At 40.3% G+C, this 22,148-nt stretch overlaps 1 protein-coding gene across 3 annotated transcripts in view; it reads left to right on the forward strand.

Annotated features, from left to right (window-relative positions):
* Positions 1–22,148, forward strand: part of EFCAB6 (EF-hand calcium binding domain 6) — a 168,648-nt gene that overhangs the window by 66,503 nt on the left and 79,997 nt on the right. For 2 of the 3 annotated variants that reach the window (XM_030540001.1, XM_030540005.1), the window contains 7 exons: positions 1,345–1,455; positions 1,705–1,825; positions 10,653–10,823; positions 15,114–15,185; positions 15,332–15,492; positions 18,934–19,101; positions 21,326–21,497. In XM_030540001.1, the coding sequence (XP_030395861.1) occupies positions 1,345–1,455; positions 1,705–1,825; positions 10,653–10,823; positions 15,114–15,185; positions 15,332–15,492; positions 18,934–19,101; positions 21,326–21,497 (976 nt within the window). The remainder of the gene's footprint in view (positions 1–1,344; positions 1,456–1,704; positions 1,826–10,652; positions 10,824–15,113; positions 15,186–15,331; positions 15,493–18,933; positions 19,102–21,325; positions 21,498–22,148) is intronic. The other variant, XM_030540003.1, reaches the window with a different exon arrangement.

Here is a 22,148-nt window from a genome sequence, read left to right on the forward strand (position 1 = left end):
AGGCAGCCTGCTGTCAAACTGTGTGGATCCTCAGGGATCCGTGATGATACCCTGTGCTGCTGTATCAGCTCTAGCCCCTAGTTGCCATGCTGTGCTCTCCCCAGCTCCCTGGCACCATGGCAGTTGCCCTCTGAGGTGCTGTTAAGGTAGCTGAAGATGGGGACACACATGGAAAGGGCCTCTGTGAGGATCTCAGGAACAATAATGCAGACCAAGATCCATCTGTTTGCTTGTTTCCAATGCAGAATGGTTCCCTGCAGTGTACTTCTGAGTGATTTATAGAACCACAGAAATTTGACTTGGGAAAGATCTCAGGGGTTGAAAATACCAGTTGTCTGGGTCTTACTTTTAAAGGTAATCTGTTATTTCATATCTGATTATTGTTTCAGACAAATATGATTATGAAGCTATTTCCCCCAGTTTTTTAAATAAACTTTCCCTCAAGCCAGTGAATCGCGGTGTGTATGTCACACCTGTAAGTGGGTTACTTTTGAAAAAAGTCAGCTTTAAGATGAACCAGATAGAAAAACTGTTCTACCCTCAGGTTTTGATCAGGCAATGAATGCTTGTTCTGATGGTGTAATTCTTCCTGCTTGGAATTTCAGTGGCTGAGCTTGATAAACATAATGAACTTCTGAGGATGGAGTTTTTTGTGGGAGCTCCACAAAAGTCTTTCCACTATTTGTTGTCTTGTTAACCCCATATTACATTTTGTTGTTGTTTAAATCTCACCTTGGTAGTCATGATTTAAACACAGCATAACACCATTCTAACAGGCTTCAGAAATAGATATTTAAAACTCGGTTGAAATGAGTTTGGTAATGGTGCTTAAAAGACACCATCTAATTTAGTAACGTGTTTTGCTGCACTTACTTAGGGCTTCATCCTGCACCATTGAAGTTAACTGGAAGCTATACCACTGACTTCAAGGGGAGCAGAATCAAGCCCTCATTGATTTCAAAGGGATTATTCACAGAGTGAAATACTACTCAACGTGAGTGAAGTTGACAGAATCTGGTGTTAATGCCTTATAAATGCATTCTAACACTTCTAAATTTAAGGGTTTTCAGCTTGGATAAAACCAGAACCACCTGATCAAGTCTAGTTCTGATCAGGTCTAGTTGTTTCTTCAGTTAGACTGGTGGAACTCAGAAGAGTATTCGGCCCAACTTGTTTTATTGTTGAAATTTGCTACATACTTTCTGTAAAATTTTAAGCTATGTAAACTCAGACTAGATTGCATAAATTTCTGTCACAAGCCAAAATTCTCTCTGGAAAATGTAGTTATAGCAGTATTTACAAAAGGAAGTGTTTTTAAACAGTTCTTACATCTTGTTTGACCAGATTTGGATTTAAAGCCACAGGTAAAATTGCCTGGCATCAATTTTTAGAGAAATTTCAGGACCCTGTGACATATGAAAATGGACAGACTCTTCCTATAAGAAAAAACCACAGGTAAGTAGGAAATTACATTTTTTTTGTTCAAGGTGTACTTGAACTTGATGGAAAATTACATCTACTGAAATAATTGTTGATTTAATGTATTTCAAGTAATCTTTTGGGGATATTCCTATTATCTATATAAATGTCCGAGCATATTTTTGAGTCCTACTAAGCTTTTGACCTTAATGAGTTTACATCTTCTCCCTACTCAAAGAGGATGAGAGATGAGAACATTGTGTCAACCATGTTTTCCTGTTGTAGAGTAAACCCAATCAGAGGAATGGATGAAGCTTTCTCAAGTAACAGTGTCCTTCTAAAGCTACGCAGACACATCCAAAATGCATATCCATCACTGAAGCAGGCATTTCTCATGATTGATACAGTAAGAGACCTTATTTTTAACTCTTATAATGCTGAGATTCTGTGTATGACTTAACACATTCACAGACTGATGGAGCTTTTAAGCTCTCAAGCTACCTTCTTGACAAGTACCCAGCAACCTTTCAGATCCCAACCCTCCTGCCAAGCGAGTCTTTCCCTTCGTCTGATTTCCTAACCCTCTCCCAAACATCCTATACCTTCCTCCAGTGAATTACTTGCTTTCAGATGTTGCTGCTTTCCCTTGCCTTCTGTCTTCCACCCTAATAAAAAAAGCCATGGCCACTTACACTCATAGCAAATGCTGAAACAAATGTGCTTCACCAAGACTCAAACCCTAATCCAACTGCCACTTCCCTCTTGCTACCCTCTTGTCATAAATCTAACTTTGCCTCTCCCTCGGCTTCTAACAGTGCATCCTCACAATATGCCAGGCATCGCAGCTTTGAAAGCATGCCAAAGGATGTACAGAAATTCCTCATTTAGCGTTGTCTCACTTAACGTTGTTTCAATGTTGTGTCCGTGCGCAATTAGGAAACATGCTTGTTTAAAGTTGTGCAATGCTCCCTTATAACGTTGTCTGGCTGCCTGCTTGTAAGATTCTGTGGAAGAGCAGCGACTTTACAAGGGAGCATTGCACAAGTTCCACTTCTCCACCTCCTCCCCTCCCTCCCAACGCTTCCCCCACCGCCAAAAGCTGTTTGGCGGGGCTTAGGACTTTCTGTGGGGGAGGAGGAGGAGCAGGGAAGTACCGCGTCTCTACTCCTCCCCCTCCTTCCCAGAAAATCCTAAGTGCCACTAAACTGCTGTTTGGCGGCACTTAGGACTTTCTGGGAGGGAGGGGAAGGAGTGGAGATGCAGGGCCTCCCTGCTTCTCCCCCTCCCTCCCAGCACTTTGTGCTTAGGACTTTTGGGGAGGGAGGGGCAGGAGTGGGAAAGCGCTGTGTCTCTGCTCCTCTCTCTCCCTCCCAGAAAGTCGTAAGCACTGCCAAACAGCTGTTTGGCAGCACTTAGGACTTTGGAGGGGGAGGGATGTGGCGTGCTCTGGAGAGGAAGTGGAGTGGGGGTGGGAAGAAGTGGGCCTGGAGTGGAGCGGGGACAGGAAGAGGTGGGCCTGGAGCATTCCCGGCAAAATCTGAGCCTGTTCTCTGGGGAAGCTGCCGCTGCTGCTGCAAAGATGCTTCCTAGCATCCTTGCCTGCAGCAGGCTGTGCCTGTGTGGGGTAAGCCAAGGGTACTTCCCAACCACAGTACAGTACTATATAGTATACAGTATAATGCCTTGTCTGCCCCCCCAAAAATTCCTTGGAACCTAACCCCCGCATTTACATTAAATCTTATGGGACAATTAGATTAATTTAACACTGTTTCACTTAAAGTTGCATTTTTCAGGAACATAACTACAATGTTAAGTGAGGAGTTACTGTATGCTATGCCAGATACAAGGGCATGTTCCCACTAGAGAAGAAGGAAACTAGGAGGCAGATTGTGACTGAGTCACAATCTGCTTCCTAGACTGCTCCTGAGGGCAAAACAACAACATGCTGCCCCATACACAGTGCTCATGGCAAAGCCTGATCTTGTATGTATGGCCTGCATTTTTTGTTTCTACATGCAGGATTTTACATTTGGCTGTATTGAAACACACATTGTTTGTTTGCGCTTAGTTTACCAAGTGATTCAGATCTCTCTGTATCAGTAATTTACCGATCCCCCAATTTTTGTGTCATCTACAAACTTATCAGTGATGATTTTGTTTTCTTCTAGGTCATTGATAAAAATATTATGTAACTTGGGGCCAACAACCAATTCCTTGTGGGACTCTACTGAAAACACAGACCCTTGATCGTGATTCCCCATTTACAATTACATTTTAAAACCTGTTAGTTAGCCAGTTTTTAATCCCTTTAGTGTGTGCCATATTCAGTTTTGTATCATTCTTGTCTCTTAATCAAAATGTCATAAAAAAGATATCAAGTTCACTTGACAAGATCTATTTTTTCCCAACATCCATCTTGATTGGCATTAATTATATTACCCTACTTCATTTCTTTATTAACCAAATCCTATATATAGGAGGGGAATATTACATACATGAGGCTAAATGGCCCCTCCCCCCATGAAAAGCCACAGGTGGGAATGTTTTTATTTTTTTGATTTTTTTTTCAAGTATCATTCTTTTTTTTATATTTGGGGTTGGAAACTCTTCGTCCACTTATTCTATTTACTCTATATAGTTTTTAACTTTTCAGTTGAGTTAATTATATTTTATTTTGTTATTCTTTTTTCATCTTGTAAACTTATGTGCAACTGAATTCCATAAATTGTAGTGCTGTTCTGTTTTTGTTAATCTCCCACATTGTTTATGTTAGTTTTTAGTATTGATTGTCTATTGTGTCCCAGTTGCTTAAAGGATTGCTAAAGTGAAAACTTAAGATGTTCACCTCAGACTTCCAGAGTTCCATGTTGCTGCATTTCCTGTTGTGTGGATAAATTTAGAAATTCAGTCTGGGATCCTTCATGAGCATTACTTTTATTTCTAAAATCTTTTTAAAAAGGATAGTATGTGTTGCTTCTCTGGGCAAGCAATGCAAGCTGTGTGTAGAAGTCTCATAAATGAAGACATCAAGGCCCAAGAAAAGAAGCTAAAGTGTTTTCTAGCCACCCATGAAACCAGACAGACTATGGAATTTATAAACATCTGAGTGCTCCTGAAGTTGTCATAGGTTCAAAAGAACTGTAGGTAGCTCCAAAATTACACTGTGATCCTGCAAAGATTTATGCACATGCTTAATATTACACACATGAGAAGTCCTATTGATTTTGACTGTAATTGACATTAAAGACACATATAAATGTTTATAGACTCAAATTCTATACCAAGCCATTCTGGAAAATGTTTCAAAGAAGTTAGGAAAATTTCACAGATGCAAATATGCAACTTCTCAACTGTCTCAACTGCTTTATCCAGTTATTCACAAACTTAAATAAATAAATATCCCTTGGCACATGACCACACCTGAGAAATTATAGGCAGAATTATTGCATTTTAGTGAAGTGAGGGAAGGGATTAAAATCAGTATGATAATGTAAAATAAGTTAGAACCTCAGCTACAGAGTCATTGTCACATCCCCATGCTATACAATATGAATAGGAAATGTGGAACTTGTAAAACATATCTTGTTCGTGGTCTATAATCTGACAGATGTATAATGTCAGACCTGTGAGATTGACCAGGATCATTCCATTGCATCACTCGCTTTATCTGCAGCAATATTTTAATCTGACTTCTTTAAAATGAATTTGGGCATGCTTTTTATGTCTAGCTCTAGAATGAATGCACTCTTAATAAAGAACTGTCAGTCTGTTCTGTTTTATGGCTTTCATGATGTACTGAACTATGTTAAAAAAAGCATTCTTGTCATTTTTGATGGAATGTCATGATATATATGATCCATACACTGGACTGTGTGATCGTTCCTTTAGTGGACAGATGGAATTTTTTATTGCTTTGATTTGCTACAGATTGCTCTTCTTAAATTGTACAGTCTATATTTTTGGATTGGATGAGCAAATAATAGACTGAAAAAATTAAAGCTTTCAGTCTGGTTGACACAAGCAAAATGAGCACTGGGCATATCTTCAGAGGTACTGCAGGCATTTTTTATTACAAATTTTTATATAGGTAATATATCAAATTCCTTTCAAGTATAATTACATAAAAATTGCTCTTTCTCGCTCTGCAGTATAAATTACACACATATATGTTTCAGAGTGGTAGCCATGTTAGTCTGTATCAGCAAAAACAATGAAGAGTACTTGTGACATGTTAGAGACTAACAAATTTATTTGGGCATAAGCTTTTGTGGGCTAAAACCCACTTCATCAGATGCATGGAGTGGAAAATGCAGTAGGCAGGTATATATGCACAGTACATGAAAAGATGGGAGTAGCCTTACCAAGTGGGGGTCAGTGTTAACTAATAATTAAAATGGAAGTGGGCTATTCTCAACAGTAGAATACGAAGGGAGGAAAAATCACTTTTGTAGTGGTAATGAGCAGGACGGTCCCTAGCTATTCTGGGGCCCTATGCAATCCCCTTGGGGAGAGTGTATGGGGGGTCCTAGGCCTCTGTGTGTCGGGGGGGAGGGCTGGCTTGGGGGCAGGAGGGAACCACCCACCATCACTGAGTGGCAGCACATCTGGGGCCAGGTCACTGCACTTCCTGTCGCCAATGAGTGCAGGCCCGGCCCTGGTGCAGTCCTCAAGGGAGTGGTGGCAGGGCGGGGGAGGAGCAGGGTGAGGCTTTGGGGAAAGGATGGAGTGGGGTGGAGCAGGGGTGGGAAGAGGTGGGGCTGGGGAGGATCAGAGGCAGGGGCCATGAGGAAGAAGGGGGTAAGGGCTGGAGCAGCACACAGCTGCGCAGGGCACCAGGAAATTTCACCAAATTTACTGGTGCCCTATGCAACTGCGTACTTTGCTTATGGGTAGGGTCAGCCCTGGTAATGAGGCTAATGTTTTCAGCGTGGCCCATTTCAAACAGTTGACAAGAAGGTGTGAGTAACAGTAGGGGAAATTAGTTTTTGTACTGACCCATCCACTCCCAGTCTTTATTCAGGCCTAAGTTGATGGTGTCCTGTTTGCAAATTAATTCCAGTTCTGCAGTTTCTCAATTGGGTTTGTTGCCAACTCTGTCTGCATATCTATTCAAGGGACGACCATCATAGGACCTAACCACATCAGCCACACCATCAGGGGCTCATTCACCTGCACATCTACCAATGTGATATATGCCATCATGTGCCAGCAATGCCCCTCTGCCATGTACATTGGCCAAACCAGACAGTCTCTACACAAAAGAATAAACGGACACAGATCAGACGTCAAGGATTATAACATTCAAAAACTAGTTGGAGAATATTTCAACTTCCGTGGACACTCAATAACAGACTTAAAAATGGCAATTCTTCAACAAAAAAAACTTCCGAAGCAGACTCCAACATGAATCTGCAGAACTGGAATTAATTTGCAGACTGGACACCATCAAATTAGCCCTGAATAAAGGCTAGAAGTGGGTGGGTCACTACAAAAACTAATTTCCTCATACTAATTTTTCCCTACTGTTACTCACACCTTCTTGTCAACAGTTTGAAATTGGCCACCCTGATTATATTAGCCTTATTACCACTACAAAAGTGATTTTTCCTCCCTTGGTATTCTACTATTGAGACTAGCCCATTTCCACTTTATCTGAATTGTCTCGTTAGCACTGACTCCCACTTGGTAAGTCAACTCCCATCTTTTCATATACTGTGTATATATACCTGCCTACTGTATTTTCCACTCCATGCATCTGATAAAGTGGGTTTTAGCCCACGAAAGCTTATGCCCAAATAAGTTTGTTAGTCTCTAAGGTGCCACAAGTACTCCTCGTTGTTTTTACATATATGTTTGTGTGTATACACACACAATCACTACAAAAGAAAGACTTTGCCTGGCACTTTACAAAGAAGAGAGTTAAGTTTCCTACATTGCAGTGAATGATAATAATAACACATACCAGCATTAGGGCCCTGATTTAGCAAAGCACTTAATCACGTACACAAGCACATGCTTATGTGCTTTATTGTACTGGTCATCAGTGAATGAAATTATTTACACAGATACCGATGTTTGAGACAGCAGAAAGAGCACTATGGCTGCAGGAGGAACAGCTTCATTATTAACATCCAAAACAGTTACACATACAGAGATACATACAGATTTTCTGCTGGTGTAAATCATTTTAGCCCCAGTGAGGTCGTTGGAGCTATGCTAATTTACACCAGGTGACAATCTAGCTCATAAATGAAAACATTTTAGAGATTTTAGGTGTCAAATAATCAAAAATTTCACTGATTGAAGGCTAATATAATATATATTATTTTTTCAATATATTCAAAGCAATGACTAAAAAACAAGTTATCTTTAACCACAGTATGTGTTTAAGCCAGGGGTCGGCAACCTCTGGCATGCGGCTCGCCAGGGTAAGCACCCTGGCGGGCCGGGCCAGTTTGTTTTCCTGCCGCGTTGGCAGATTCAGCCGATTGCTGCTCCCATTGGCCGCGGTTCTCCGTCCCAAGCCAATGGGGGCGGTGGGAAGTGCCATGGGCTGAGCGATGTGTTGGCTGCGGCTTCCCACTGCCCCCATTGGCCTGGGACAGTGAACCATGGCCAGTGGGAGCCGTGATCGGCCGAACCTGCCGACGAGGCAGGTAAACAAACTGGCCTGTCTCGGCCGGGTGCTTACTCTGGCAAACTGCGTGCCAGAGGTTGCCGAGCCCTGGTTTAAGCTTTGAGGAGAAGATGCTTCCACTTACCCGGTACATATTTTCATGTAAAATAGAACTAATTTTTGTAACTCCTCTGCCAAATTTCTTAACACATTCACTGAGGTAGATATATTATCCAGTTTCTTTTCCGTATGATTTAATGCACTGACAACAGTCTCTAAAGAAAATTCCGATGGCAGAAAAGCAGTTTCACAAGACCATTATCTTTTGATTACAAAACTTCAAAGTGTTTCCCAAACCAGCTGATGAAGTAAATAATTGCTCATCCTGTATATTACTACTGCCACCCTGGATCTCTATAGGGGACTAAAGGGAAACAGAATTTTTCTTGGTGTGAGGTTTATGAGCAGCAAAATATTTGTCTCGTGCTTAGGCAGGAATGAATCACTGGAGAAACTGTTTTCCATTCATTTTTCTTTTATTGTTCCCAGGCATTTATTCCTTACATTTCTTCTTTTTTTCCACCAGTTTTTTTTTTTAAGGGAAGCAAAATAAAATAAAAGTCCAAGCAAAAATATAAAATTCCAAGATCTAATAGACTGTGATAAAAACAGACTAACCTCTATTTAAAACTCTCCCTCAAACCTTATGGACATATGTCATGGGGACTGAAACAAAAATTATGCCTTAACTGTAACAATACATAAATATAATAGTACTGTTGTATAAGCCCATTCCATTGTTTATTGCATAAGATGCTTTAAAAAGTGCACATTTATATGATAGTATGGCAGTGTCACATGCTGGGATGGTACAGAAATGCAGAATTATTTCTACTAAGTCATTATCCCTGTCAGACCCAGTGGTTTCTATTAGCTCCAACCCAGGAATATAAAAGGCTTAGCATTACTCTCTAAGGCAGAGAGACCTATGTGCAAAAACAGAGATCAAGGAGGAAAATACCCTAGGAAAAGATAAGCTCAAAAAAAAATGCTTAGGTTGGAGTTTGTATTTTATTGTTCTGATATTAAGAATAAAGGAAATCCCCTGATAGGAGGTGAATTTGGGACACTAACCCAGGGTGCATATATATGTCTGTTCTGTGCTGAGAGCTGTGTGGGAATTCATTCCAGTCACAAATAACCTTTAAAGGACTCCCCTTCTACACTAAGGCAATGGATGGGGCCAATGGCAGCAGCAAGTTACTGCAGGGAAACAGAGCTGGTGGGAAGTAACAAAAACATCCTTTTTATTTAAAAAAAAGTGTGTGTGTGTATGTATGTGTGTTTATATGTACTTGCATAACATAAACCATCAATTTAATTTTTGCAGAAAGTGCTGAATTAACAATCTTGGAGACCAAATACTTTTGTCTATTTCTCCACAGAACAGGTCCAGGACAGGCAGCTATATTCTAAGCTCCCTAATACTGCTCTACCAACATATTACAAACCTGGACTTAGGGTACGACTTCTAGTGTAAGAGGATAGTTCAATTTCTATAACCTTAGTCCCTCTGCTGTGACTGCCAACAAGGGCTCCTGTTGCAGTATATCCTCTTGTCCACTGAGAACTGGACTGAGACTACCAGATTCACATCATATAAACTGGTGGTTCTCAACCTGTGGGCTGTGGGCCGCTGGCAGCCCAATCAGCACACAGCTGTGGCCCATGTGACATCTTCAGGGCCATACAGGTAGTATATATATTGAGTGGATGCAGCTCACGTAACACACAGAGATCTGCATATGTGGCCTACAGTGATAAATAGGTTGAGAACCACTGATTAGACTATCAAAAAGCTAACCAATAGTGAAAGCTTTCAGTCACTGTGGGTTGTGTGACGTAGAGGTTCAGAAATGTCAGCAATGTCCCTCTGCCATGTACATTGGCCAAACCGGACAGTTTCTGTGTAAAAGAATAAATGGACACAAATCAGATGTCAAGAATTATAACATTCAAAAACCAGTCGGAGAACACTTCAATCTCCCTGGTCCCTCGATTATAAACATAAAAGTCAATATTACAACAAAAAAACTTCAAAAAGTCCAACGAGAGACTGCTGAATTGGAATTAATTTGCAAAATGGACACCATTAAATTAGGCTTGAATAAAGGCTGGGAGTGGATGGGTCATTACACAAAGTAAATCTGTTTCCCCATGTTTATTCCCCCCATACTGTTCCTCACACCTTCTTGTCAACTGCTGCAAATGGACCATTTTGATTACCACTACAAAAAGTTTTTTTCTCTCCTGCTGGTAATAGCTCACCTTAACTGATCGGTCTCATTAGAGTGTGTATGGTAACACCCATTGTTTCATGTTCTCTGTGTGTGTGTGTATATATATATATATCTTCCTACTGGTATTTTCCATTGCATGTATCCAATGAAGTGGGCTGTAGCCCACGAAAGCTTATGCTCAAATAAATTTGTTAGTTTCTAAGGTGCTGCAAGTACTCCTGTTCTTTTTGTAGATTCAGAACAGTGTTTTAAAATAGACATTGTCTTTTAGTAAATTTGTTCACTCTGTTTCACACACACATGAACATTTGTTTTAGAAACAAGATGGAAAGATCACAAGACATGAGCTTCGTCGCGTTTTGGACTGCATCTTATTTCGAATAAGAGACAAGGACTTCCAAGACCTAATTAAGATAATTGATCCAGAACACACTGGGTACCTCAGCTACCATACATTTTTAGACTTGTTTGAAGAAAAAGAATCTCTAGTAAGTGTTTATCAATACTTTTCTAAGGATTTTCTTTTTTATAATGTTTATAGCAAGGTGTCAGGACAATTCTTAATAAAACCCTAAGCTCTGAAAAAATCTTCATCTAAGGGTACGTCTACACTACGGGAAAATTCCAATTTTACATAAACCGGTTTTATAAAACAGATTGTATAAAATTGAGTGCACGCGGCCACACTAAGTGCATTAATGCGGCGGTGTGCGTCCATGGTCCGAGGCTAGCGTCGATTTCCAGAGCATTGCACTGTGGGTAGCTATTCCGTAGCTATCCCATAGTTCCCGCAGTCTCCCCCGCCCCTTAGAATTCTGGGTTGAGAGCCCAGTGGCTGATGGGGCAAAAATCATTGTCGCGGGTGGTTCTGGGTAAATGTCGTCAGTCATTCCTTCCTCCGGGAAAGCAACGGCAGACAATCATTTTGCGCCTTTTTTCCCTGGATTGCCCTGGCAGACGCCATAGCACGGCAACCATGGAGCCCGTTCAGCTTTTTTTAATCACCGTATGTGTAATGGATGCCGCAGACAGAGGCGATACTCCAGTGCTACACAGCAGCATTCATTTACTTTTGCATGATAGCAGAGACGGTTACCAGTCCTTCTGTACCATCTGCTGCTGGTGTAAATTGGCAATAAGATGACGGTTATCTGTCCTTCTGTGCTGTCTGCTGCTATCATGGGTGCCCCTGGCTGAGATCGGCCGGGAGCACAAAAGCAAAACTGGGAATGACTCCCCGAGTCAATCCCTCCTTTATGGTTTCTAAAAGTAGAGTCAGTCCTGCCTAGAATTTGAGGCAAGTGTACTAGAGAAGCAGTGTATCAGAGAGCACAGCTGCTCCGTGTCAGATCCCGCAGAAATGATGAGTTACATGCCATTCACGGGGGGGAGGGGCCCTGCAACAACCCACCCGTTGCTTCCCTCCTCCCCCAACCTTCCTGGGCTACCGTGGCAGTGTCCCCCCATTTGTGTCATGAAGTTATAAAGAATGCAGGAATAAGAAACAGTGACTTGTTAGTGAGATAAAATGAGGGGGAGGCAGCCTCCCCGTGCTATGACAGTCCAGGCAGGACATTAAGCGGTGCAGGGGAGAGGAGCCCAGCATGCCGCTGCTATGATAGTCCAGGCAGGACAGAATCTTTTCTTTACACAGGAAAGGGAGGGGGCTGATGGAGCTCAGCCCCCCGTGGCTATGATGAAGACGGTTACCAGCCATTCTGTATCATCTACTGGGAATGACCAGGAATCATTCCTATTTTTACCCAGGCGCCCCGAGGCCAGCCAGGGGTATTCAGCAGTTATCAAGCATGTACCGTCTGCCACCAGGGAGGGTAGAGGAGCGGATACTGCTCTTCACTGCTGCAGCATCGCATCTACCAGCAGCATTCAGTAGACATAGGGTGACATTGAAAGAAGTCAAGAAACGATTTCTTTCCCTTTTCTTTCACGTGGCGGGGGGGAGTAAATTGACAAGCTATATCCTGAACCACGCCGGACAATGTGTTTGACCCTACAGGCATTGGGAGCTCAGCCAAGAATGCTAATACTTTTCGGAGACTGCTGGGGATTGTGGGATAGCTGGTGTCCTCAGTACCCCCTCCCTCCCTCCATGAGCATCCATTTGAGTCTCTGGCTTCCCGTTACACTTGTCACGCAGCACTGTGTAGCCTGTAGATTTTTTTTTCAAACGCTTTGGCATTTCGTCTTCTATAACAGAGCTTTGATAGAACAGATTTGTTTCCCCATACAGTGATCAGATGCAGTGTCTCCCGTACGGTCCATGCTGGAGCTCTTTTTGGATTTGGGACTGCATTGCCACCTGTGCTGATCAGAGCTCCACACTGGGCAAACAGGAAATGAAAATCAAAATTTTGCGGGGCTTTTCCTGTTTACCTGGCCACTGCATCCGAGTTCAAATTGCTGTCCAGAGCGGTCACAGTGGTGCACTGTGAAATACCGCCCGGAGGCCAATACCATCAATTTGCGGCCACACTAACCCTAATCCGCTATGGTAATACCGATTTTAGTGCTACTCCTCTCGTCGGGGAGGAGTACAGAAACCGATTTAAAGAGCCCTTTATATCGATATAAAGGGCCTCGTAGTGTGGACGGGTACAGCGTTAAATCAGATTAACGCTGCAAAAATCTGTTTAAACGCGTAGTGTAGACCAAGCCTAAGTTAGTGAATGCATATGCTTTTCAGCAGTGTAAAACTCCTACATAATTCACACTCTTGGAGTCTTTTGCCTCTGAAGTATGGGTTGAGAACCAATTTCACAGTTACCTCAAGTTTCTGGAAACTCCCCCTGGAATGTAATCACAAGTTCATGTACATGTGTGTAGCAGGTGTGGGATGGAAGTATCTCTTTCCAGCTTTCAATTATCAAAACTGTTTTGCAGATATGTTGCAGAAGAGCTTTTTCTATCTATTTATACTAGATAATAATACATAGATTCTGAGATTTACAATACCCATTGATTGTGTGTTTTTATGTGTATGACTTTGAAATGTTTGGAGTTTTGTAGTAATCTTTTAATATCTTCCTTTAGAACCACTACCATACATATAGTGAGGTTATATCCTGTATCTTTTGACCAGAATATCTAGTCAGTATGTCAGTTTCTTGTTTTGCTTACTGAATTATACTCAGAAGTAGTCTAATCTATAGTTTTCATAACTGCTTTATTATATTAGAGCTGTTCATAATAGTTTTATTAGATCAATTTTAGGTTCACATTAATGTGTCATCTGAATAAATCTTTATTTAGTTTTTGTCTTAAGCTGGTGTAGTTAGTGTCATTGAAAAGAATCAAAGAACCTGGCAGTGTCAAGAGATGCACTAGATGCACAAAAAGAGGTTCCTACTGAATAGTCTTGAATGGTGTGTATTGCTTTGAGAAAAGCTTTGATGTAGATCTGAATTAGACGGCATCCTGTTCTGTTGGCTCCAACGATAGATATATTTGATTCATCCGTTCATGTCCCTTCTACCTATTATTGAATTGAATAATGGTTGTGCTGAGAGTCTTGGACACATTTTTATAATTATAAAACTGACATGTCGGAGGGAAAAAGTATAAATGCTGTCAAAGTGCAAATACTAATGGGTTATGCAAATGAATTTGGATGCTCAAATTAACTTATTTGGATTCATTTTAGAGTTAAAATTCTACTGCCTACTCAGTGTTCTAAATAAAGTAAATTTTAGCATAAAGAAGGGCAGGCTAGAGAAACACAGAGCAACAGGGATCATGGCCACCCTGGGATAAGATACCAGCTGACAACCAGAGATTGCCATGCTAGCTAGGATTTCACACTTGAAGTCTGATTCTGCTCTGAAGAGTGGGCCAGATTCTGACCTCTGTTGTGCCATCTATTGGTGCAAAACAGCTGCAAAGCCAGCCTAGCCAAATACAAAGGCTCCACTCACTCATTCCCTGGGTGATGTAAAGCTGGCATAGCTGGCTCTGTAACACTCTGTCCTGCCCACTCTGTGACACAGGGGAATTCTTTGGGGCATACCCAGGGGGAGGGAAGTTTTTCTAGAATGCTGTGGTGCTCTATCATTCTCTGGCTGAGGGAATGGCCCCGTGGGACTGTTGCAGCCAGATGAAAGTCAAAGCAGCTCTGAGGCAGATGCTAGTAGTCCTGGGAATCAAGCTGGGCCTCAACTAGCCAAACCAGCTCCTCACTGGCCCCAGGACTGGGATATCTGAAAATGACATAAAGGCACTTTTGTCTCTCCTTGGATTTTGCACTGAACAGAGCTCAGCTGGATCTGGATATTGACCCCGATTACTCTGGAAAAAATAAGGTTCCATGTGTCTGTTGCATCTCAGTAGTTCTTGTGTTAAATGTACTCAGTTTACAAGTAAAAAGATGCTTTTATTCTAACTGCCAGTGCCACAAACTGAACCTGATCTATGGTCTGGGAACCAGATTCTGCACTCACATTCACCTGTGCCATCCCACTGTCTTCAAATTTTTCCCTCAGAGACAGCTATCCAACTTGCAGCTTATCTGTCAGTGACTTTAGCTTTGGAGAGTAACCAGCAATAATATGTTGTTTTGTTATTAAAGTCAGTAGCTGTGACTTTTAATTCACAAAAGGAGCAGATCAGTGTAGTAAAGTGCCATTTTTGTGTAGTCACTTTTCAGATTAGAGACACACTTTCAAACAGAACCTTGAGAATATATGCATTGGCTTTCATTGTACACTATGGAGGAAACAGTGCACTAAAAAGTTTTAATACAAATAACTTTTTTTTTTAATTAGATGGGTCATAAATGGCTTAATGGAACAAAGGAAGTTAAGAAGCCACCTTCTCTTGTTCTGGCTTGGGATACTGTAAGTAATAATGAGGTTTATCTTCAGTAAATATTGATTTTCTGTAATTAAGGGGTTTATTTAATTTTACTATATGATTACTGACATATGGCAATATAACTTCACAGCCTTTTTTTATTTCAATGACTTATATATTTGCATTTTAGGTGGAAGACATTCTTTCGGATAAAATCACGGAAAATTGGAAAGACTTCCACAAGGCTTTGCAGACCTGTGACCCTAAATGTACAGGCATTATTAGCAGAAATCAGCTAAGAAAAATTGTACAGATATATTGTCCCTCTTTGTCCGATGAACAATTTATAAAGTAAGCTGCTGGCATCTGACTATTAAGTTATGTAACTTTATTAACTTTCTCTCCATATTTTTCTAAAAAAGTGGTGTTTTGAATCTTGGGATACTTCAATTTGCCTTAAGCTTTAGAGAAAATAAAATGCCACCAGGCCAATCAGTAACCCCTATTCTGCAAGTGATCAGCTTGCAAATTTCCTCTTTATTTCCATGGAAGTTCTTTTAATGAAACACTGGCAAAATTGGGGTCGTATGGTTCAAAGGATACTTTAAAAAGGTAAAACAAGCCCATTCCTCAAAGTGAAAATTGGGTGTGATGGAAAATGTATCTTTAAAAAAAGTATTAACTGTTTCCAAATGGAAATGAATATAACTACCCACATTATCTTATTGTAATATTCTACAATAGTATCTTGTAATGAACAATTCGAGAGCCTTAATTTTAGGAGAACCCTTGTAAACTGGGACATGACATAATCGACTCTCATTTTGATCATTGGCCAATTGATAACTACACCTCAATCTAAAAAACAATGAACATCCCAAATCACATATGTGTATGGAATCAAAATCTATATCTTGTAAAAGAGGAGTGGATTGTATTAGTTATTTTATTGCCGTGGCATGTCAGTCAGGCTCTAATTGGCTCTAATTTGCTCTCCTACAAGCTGTAACATTCTTTACGTCAGCCCTGTGATTCTCCAGAAGATGTGGGATTCTTTCCTACCTTTCAAAACATCATAGGAAAATCAAAGGAATCCGTGCCAGCCTGAACCTTGTGACCCAGTGTCCTGATGATCAGTATAAGTGAGGAGCAAACACAACAGCATCAATAGGAAATGGCTTTCAGAAAATAATTTTGATCTTGAAATATGAACAAGTACAAGTGTGATCACTGAGATAAAATTACACTGCATCCGTTTTCCTTTTCTGTGAATTTTGTAGAGAAAACTTTGGGTGCCATGCATGGGGTTAATAAGAGTCAGGCACCTAATTCCCTGAACACTGTATTAAAAATATACCCTTTTGTCATCAGTCAGTTTCATGGCTCAGTGTTGTATAATATAAACACATTGACCACTGATCATGAGCAATTACTTATCCTTTTATTATTGAATAACTGGCTGTCATCGTTCACACACTTCTCCAGATAACCTTTTTACCATTATTTTCAACCATTATTTGTGACGAGAGAGCTGTGCTCAGGCTGGAGTCCAGAATTACAACCAATTTAAATTCTAAAATGAGTTCTACTTGAAGTTTCAACATCTTGTATCAGAAAACGATGTTGGGGAGGGAAAGCCTGGAAAAGAAAACCAGAAAAAAAATGGTCAGTAGAGGTCTAATCCACCACCATTGCAGTCAATGGATATTTTGCCAGTGTCTTCAGTGGATACAGGACTACGCCCTGCATAATTCATTCTGAAAGGTGCTGAGCACTATGACTATGATCCAACAATGCACATAAGAAGCATTTTAATATGGTTTCAGTCCCATTCAAGGGGACTACTTACATACTCAGAGACTGGTGCTGCTAACGTCACCTAAGTTGAGCACATGCTTATGTGCTTGTTGGATTGGGGCTAGAATCTCAGAGCTTTGCAAGATCAGACTTTCTAGATTAGATGGGTTGATTTTGCAGTGACCTGATAGGACCTTATGCAACCCAATACAATGTGTACCTGACAACAGTGGAGGGCATTCATGAGGCCTTTGTAGAATCTGCATAAATTCCATTTTCTAAGGGTATCCAGTTGCACTAGCTATGGATAGTTTCAATATATTTGTGCAGCATACACAGGCATGGAGCATGAACTCTCACTCAGCCCATCCTTTGGTCCTGGTTCTAGAGAGCATCTCTATTCAGGACAGCACTTAAGCACATGCTTGAGGGCTATCCTGAATCAAGGCCTTTGCTAAGATGTGTATGTCCAGGAGCACCTCATCACACCAAAGAAGAAATTCAATTCTGAGGTTAAAATGAACGCAGGTTTTATATTCAACAAGGTATTATTGCTATTGATGACTTATTTGATTGGGTTTTTTTTGTTTTAAGGGCTACATAAGAAATGGGGATTGATTAAATTTGAAATCCATGGATGAAAACTTGCTTGGCAAATAATTTGCTATTCACCTTGTATTCTACCAGACTTGGGCCTTATTCTTTTAAAAAAGGTGCTTTTACTCACATCTGGCCACCAGTACACACATTTTTCAAATGGGGATTTCTATGTTACATGTTATTTAAGACCATCCTGGGAAAATATTGTGGGGAAAGATTATTCAGATAAACAGTGGATGGCACTGTTCGTTCACAGCTCTAAAGCGGTTAGGGATACAGTATTTGAAATAATAAGTAAAATATAATTGACTCCTTTAAACATGCACAAATTGGACATATGACTGTCAAATCTGTGTCGGAGTTGTCATAACCAGACTGAGGATTTAACTCAGATGCTTTGGGGATGTTGCATTACACAAGGTTTTTGAGCAAGGGTGATGAAGAGAATAAATTACATTCTGAATTCCAGTGTTTCGGCCACATCAGTCTTATTGATCTGAAATGATACTTCTGCTGTTGGGGGCTTCAGCTATAATTGGGCTTTTGGCACTGATGTGACTCATCCTGAGGCACTTGAGGACAATACTGCTTCTACTGAGGCAGAATGGTTGGCAAGCCTGTCCCAGATGGCTTCCTGCGAGATGACATTCAGACTGAGGAAGAGAAGGGACAATTTTTAAGGACATTTGGAAGCCTTTTGTAGATTACATTTCCAAGGCAGATGTTGTTCCTTAGTGTTTGTGTCTGAGTTCATCCATTTTCAGGATGAACTTATTTGAATGGAGCTGGTTGGATGGTGTTACAACATGGTGACTCCCTTTTCTCTCCATGATCCTTTCCCTCCCCTAACTCCTGTTATTGGTTTAGAGTAGCAGATTAGATTTATTAAAATAAAAAAAAGTTTTGATGTGGATTTATCACAAGGAGGGTGCTTGCTTGAGGGGGTGTTATATCTTAAGTTACAAGTCTTTTTGTATCACAGGTTTGTTGGTTTGCTTGTTTGTTTTTAAATAAAAGTCTAAATGGGGAAAAATAACTATTTTGTAGACTAAACAGAATGCTGTGAATTCACAGTTTAATGCACTTTCGTTCCTTTCCATTCTTTCATCTAAGAATCCTCAAAAGCTTTACAGACATGGATTGTCTCATAAAGCTAAATTGAGCTCTGTGAGCTGGGTATTAGTTTCCCCATTTCACAGATGAATAAAACTGAAGCACAGAGAGATCACCCTGTGAGTCAATGGCAGAGTGACCCCAGTCTCCTCTAACCACTGGACACACACTCCCTCTATCTGGGAAGGAAGTTCATTATTTTGATAACCTTTGCCTTAAAATATGCATATTGTGCCTTACTCTCAACTGTCTACATTAATTTCAGTTCTTTATTTTATCTAGGCTATGCCATAAATTTCAGGATATTTCTCCTGATGGGATTCTTTACAGGATGCTTTTGGAGAGCTTAGGAGTTGCTGTTTTACCTGGTGATTTAACTGGTATCAGCACACAGATCTCAAAGGGAAGTCAACAGAGAGAAGAAAAAAGACAGACAGATCTTTCAGAGAGGTACTGTGCTTTATTGATACAGATGATTCCCTATTAAAATTTTAAAATATTGATACCATTATAAAAGAAACTTCCAAAAAGACTGAGCATTTGCTCTATATGTCAAATGCTAAGTGTTGTCTTATGCAGAGCTCTGGGTCTCTGCATAATCCCTAAGTAATCTGACCTCCAAAGTATTGCATCAGAAGAGCAAATGTATGGTTTATTCATCAAAATCTTTTGGACTCAAGTAAGAACTGTTGAGCTTACTTCACATATTACAAAAGGGGTACATCCCACCAAGTCATCAGTGACTTTGCTGATAAGCAAGGTTCTCAGGGTTTGTTTGTTTTTTCTAGACAGCATGTAAAGTATAGACTATGAATCGCCATTGAATCATTGAGACTTCATCTTTTGGGATTGAGCATTCTCAGAGCTCCACAAATCAAGACTGATTTGATTCTGATGGCTGTAGGCTTCTCAGTCTATAGCATCATTGCATGCCTTTTTGCACTCAAGCTACAAGGACATTTTAGTCATCTATTCAACTTCTCTTCAGTTACTTGAAGCTTTGATCTATGTGGAAATACCTGTATAATAGCCAGTAATATCTTCCATAATGGGGTGGGGTATGTTTCTCCACAAAAAAATGTGAGTTCAGCCTAAAAACTGTGAATCTTCTGAGATCTTGCACAGCTCTCCAGGATCCTTGGTCCTCCATACTGGCTCTGAGCCCTTGATGGCTCTGCAACTACTCCCTGACAACATAACTCGCGTGGGCTCCCTGAATGTTGCTAATCCCTAGGCTACATCCTTAAAGGGGGTTCACCAGCAAGGAAGGAGTATGGGAAAGTTAATTCAGATTATGGCCATTCCGTTGGGTGTCAGCGGGGACAATGCCCTGTCTAGTAAGTACAGTTAGCCATTCCTAGAGTTTGGGGGAAAACAAGACATGCTGGAAGCAGTGTGGCTCTGTGGAAAAGGCGCACACCTAGAGTTTAGGAAAGCTGGATTCTAGTCCTGATGGTGGATGAAAAGCAAAGATTATAGAGTACAGCATCAGAAAGCCTTGCTTATCAGCAAAGTCACTCCTCTTTACTTTCATCATTATATGTTTCAGAATTTCAAACATGTTAGATTTAATTTTCTGTGTGAACTATTAGTAATACTTTATTTAAAAGCAGTTAATGAAAGTGTTTCATTAAAATATTTTAGTGCTAGAAGTTAAAATTTTCAGGTTATTATCAAGTTAAGGGAGTACTATAAAATATACTTAATAAATCTATAAAAAATTAGACTGCTGAATATTCTACATTTTGCTCATACAGAAATATATGCTTTTGGACTTAACAAAAATAATTGTGTCAACTTACTTTTTCATGGACAATAGTAAATCCATAACAAATGTGAAATGGATGCAACCGGGACATATTACGCACACTTTTATTGTACATCTTCTCTGTCTTCAAAAGTTATTGCATATTTAATCAGGAGTTATTCTAATGGTTTGCCGACAAATATTGTAGTATTTCAAAGGGAGGGTTATATATTCTATGTCTGGGGATTTTTCTTTTAAGGACTGAGAAAGGATATGCTAATCCGCTCATTGCACATAAAGGAAAAAAAGTGGAGGTTGCTTATTTGGGTTACTAGGAGTGGGAAGCTGTGAATCATGATGTTATATGACTATGTCCTATGGGCAGATATACAGAATATCACTGATGCCATTTCCAAAGGCCACCAATTGTTACCCCTTTCCAGCAGGTGGTAAGACGACATTAGCCTGATTCATCTCCCTTTAAAGTCAATCTGAAAGACTCCCATTGACTTTTTTTGGCATTGAATTGGGTCCTATGATGGGGTTAAAAATGTTAATAGGTAAAAGTGGCTCCCTCAAGGCTGGGAAATCAGAAGATCCAAAATGAACTGGTAATCAGCTCCCATATTTAGATTTGAATGGTCTCCACTTCAAAAATAAATAGCCTGTGGCAATATCATGCAATCAATTTTTACAAACATCAGTTTAAACACGGGTTTCTGCTTAACAACTGATTGCGCAATAGGGCCCTTGGAATCTGCATGGGCCTTAATTTGTACTCACTATAACTTTGTTTAGGCACAAAAATAATATTTCTGGTGTTATTATCCTGTTTATTGTTAAAATAATCCAGTTTATTATTGAATCAAATGTTTTAAAGTAGAAAACACAAGTGACTTGTTTTCATGCGCAGTCTTTCAATTTTAGAATGAAACAGATTGAAGATCAAGCCAATAAGCATACCAAGAATAGAACTGTCGATGAAGTAATTGAAAGGCTCAAGGACAGTGTGATACAACAGGAAACAACTATTAAAGACAGTTTTCTTGCCTACAACAAGCAACCAAATGGAAAAATTAGTAAAGATCATTTCCGGAAGGTAGGGGAAATGCTAGGTGTTTTTCTTTATCTTTTTGTTTTTCCTGGAAGATGGTTTGTCGTTTTATAGTGGTGCCTATTCACGCATCTACAGCCAGGTCTCCAGGGCTGTTTCAGTCATTAATGAGCTGGAGCATGCTCACATGAGCTACTTGTTAATAGCATAAAGAAGAATCAGCTTTCATTTCAAAAGAAAAAAAAGTCAATTTCTAGTTCCTTCTCTTGCAGAGATTGCCTGGAAAACCCAAACTGATTTCTAATGTCAAAAAGAACATGCTGCTAGACTCCATTTCCACAGCAGGTAGCTGGGGAATTTATAGAACCAGACTCCAACCTACCACACACTTTCTCTGTAAAATGAGTTAGTTACATTTGAGGTGCATCCCAAAACATTTTTTTAGTTAGCCATCACCAAAATCCTTATGCCCCATGCATTGTGGTGTGATCACATCACAGCTGAGAGAAATTGAATACCTTTGGGTGGAGGAAGGCAGCAAAACATTGTTTGCAAGCAAACCAAAAATTCCAGTGCTGGTCCTGCTTGTTAAAATTTTAATCCTCTCTGAAGTGAAGACCAAGCTGGCTGCTGGTCATTCAGGCCACTGCTATGCGTCAATAGCAAAAGGCATTGTATAAGTACATTAAGCACATA

Source organism: Gopherus evgoodei, chromosome 1, assembly GCF_007399415.2.
Source record: "Gopherus evgoodei ecotype Sinaloan lineage chromosome 1, rGopEvg1_v1.p, whole genome shotgun sequence".
NCBI classification, from domain to species: Eukaryota; Metazoa; Chordata; order Testudines; family Testudinidae; genus Gopherus; species Gopherus evgoodei.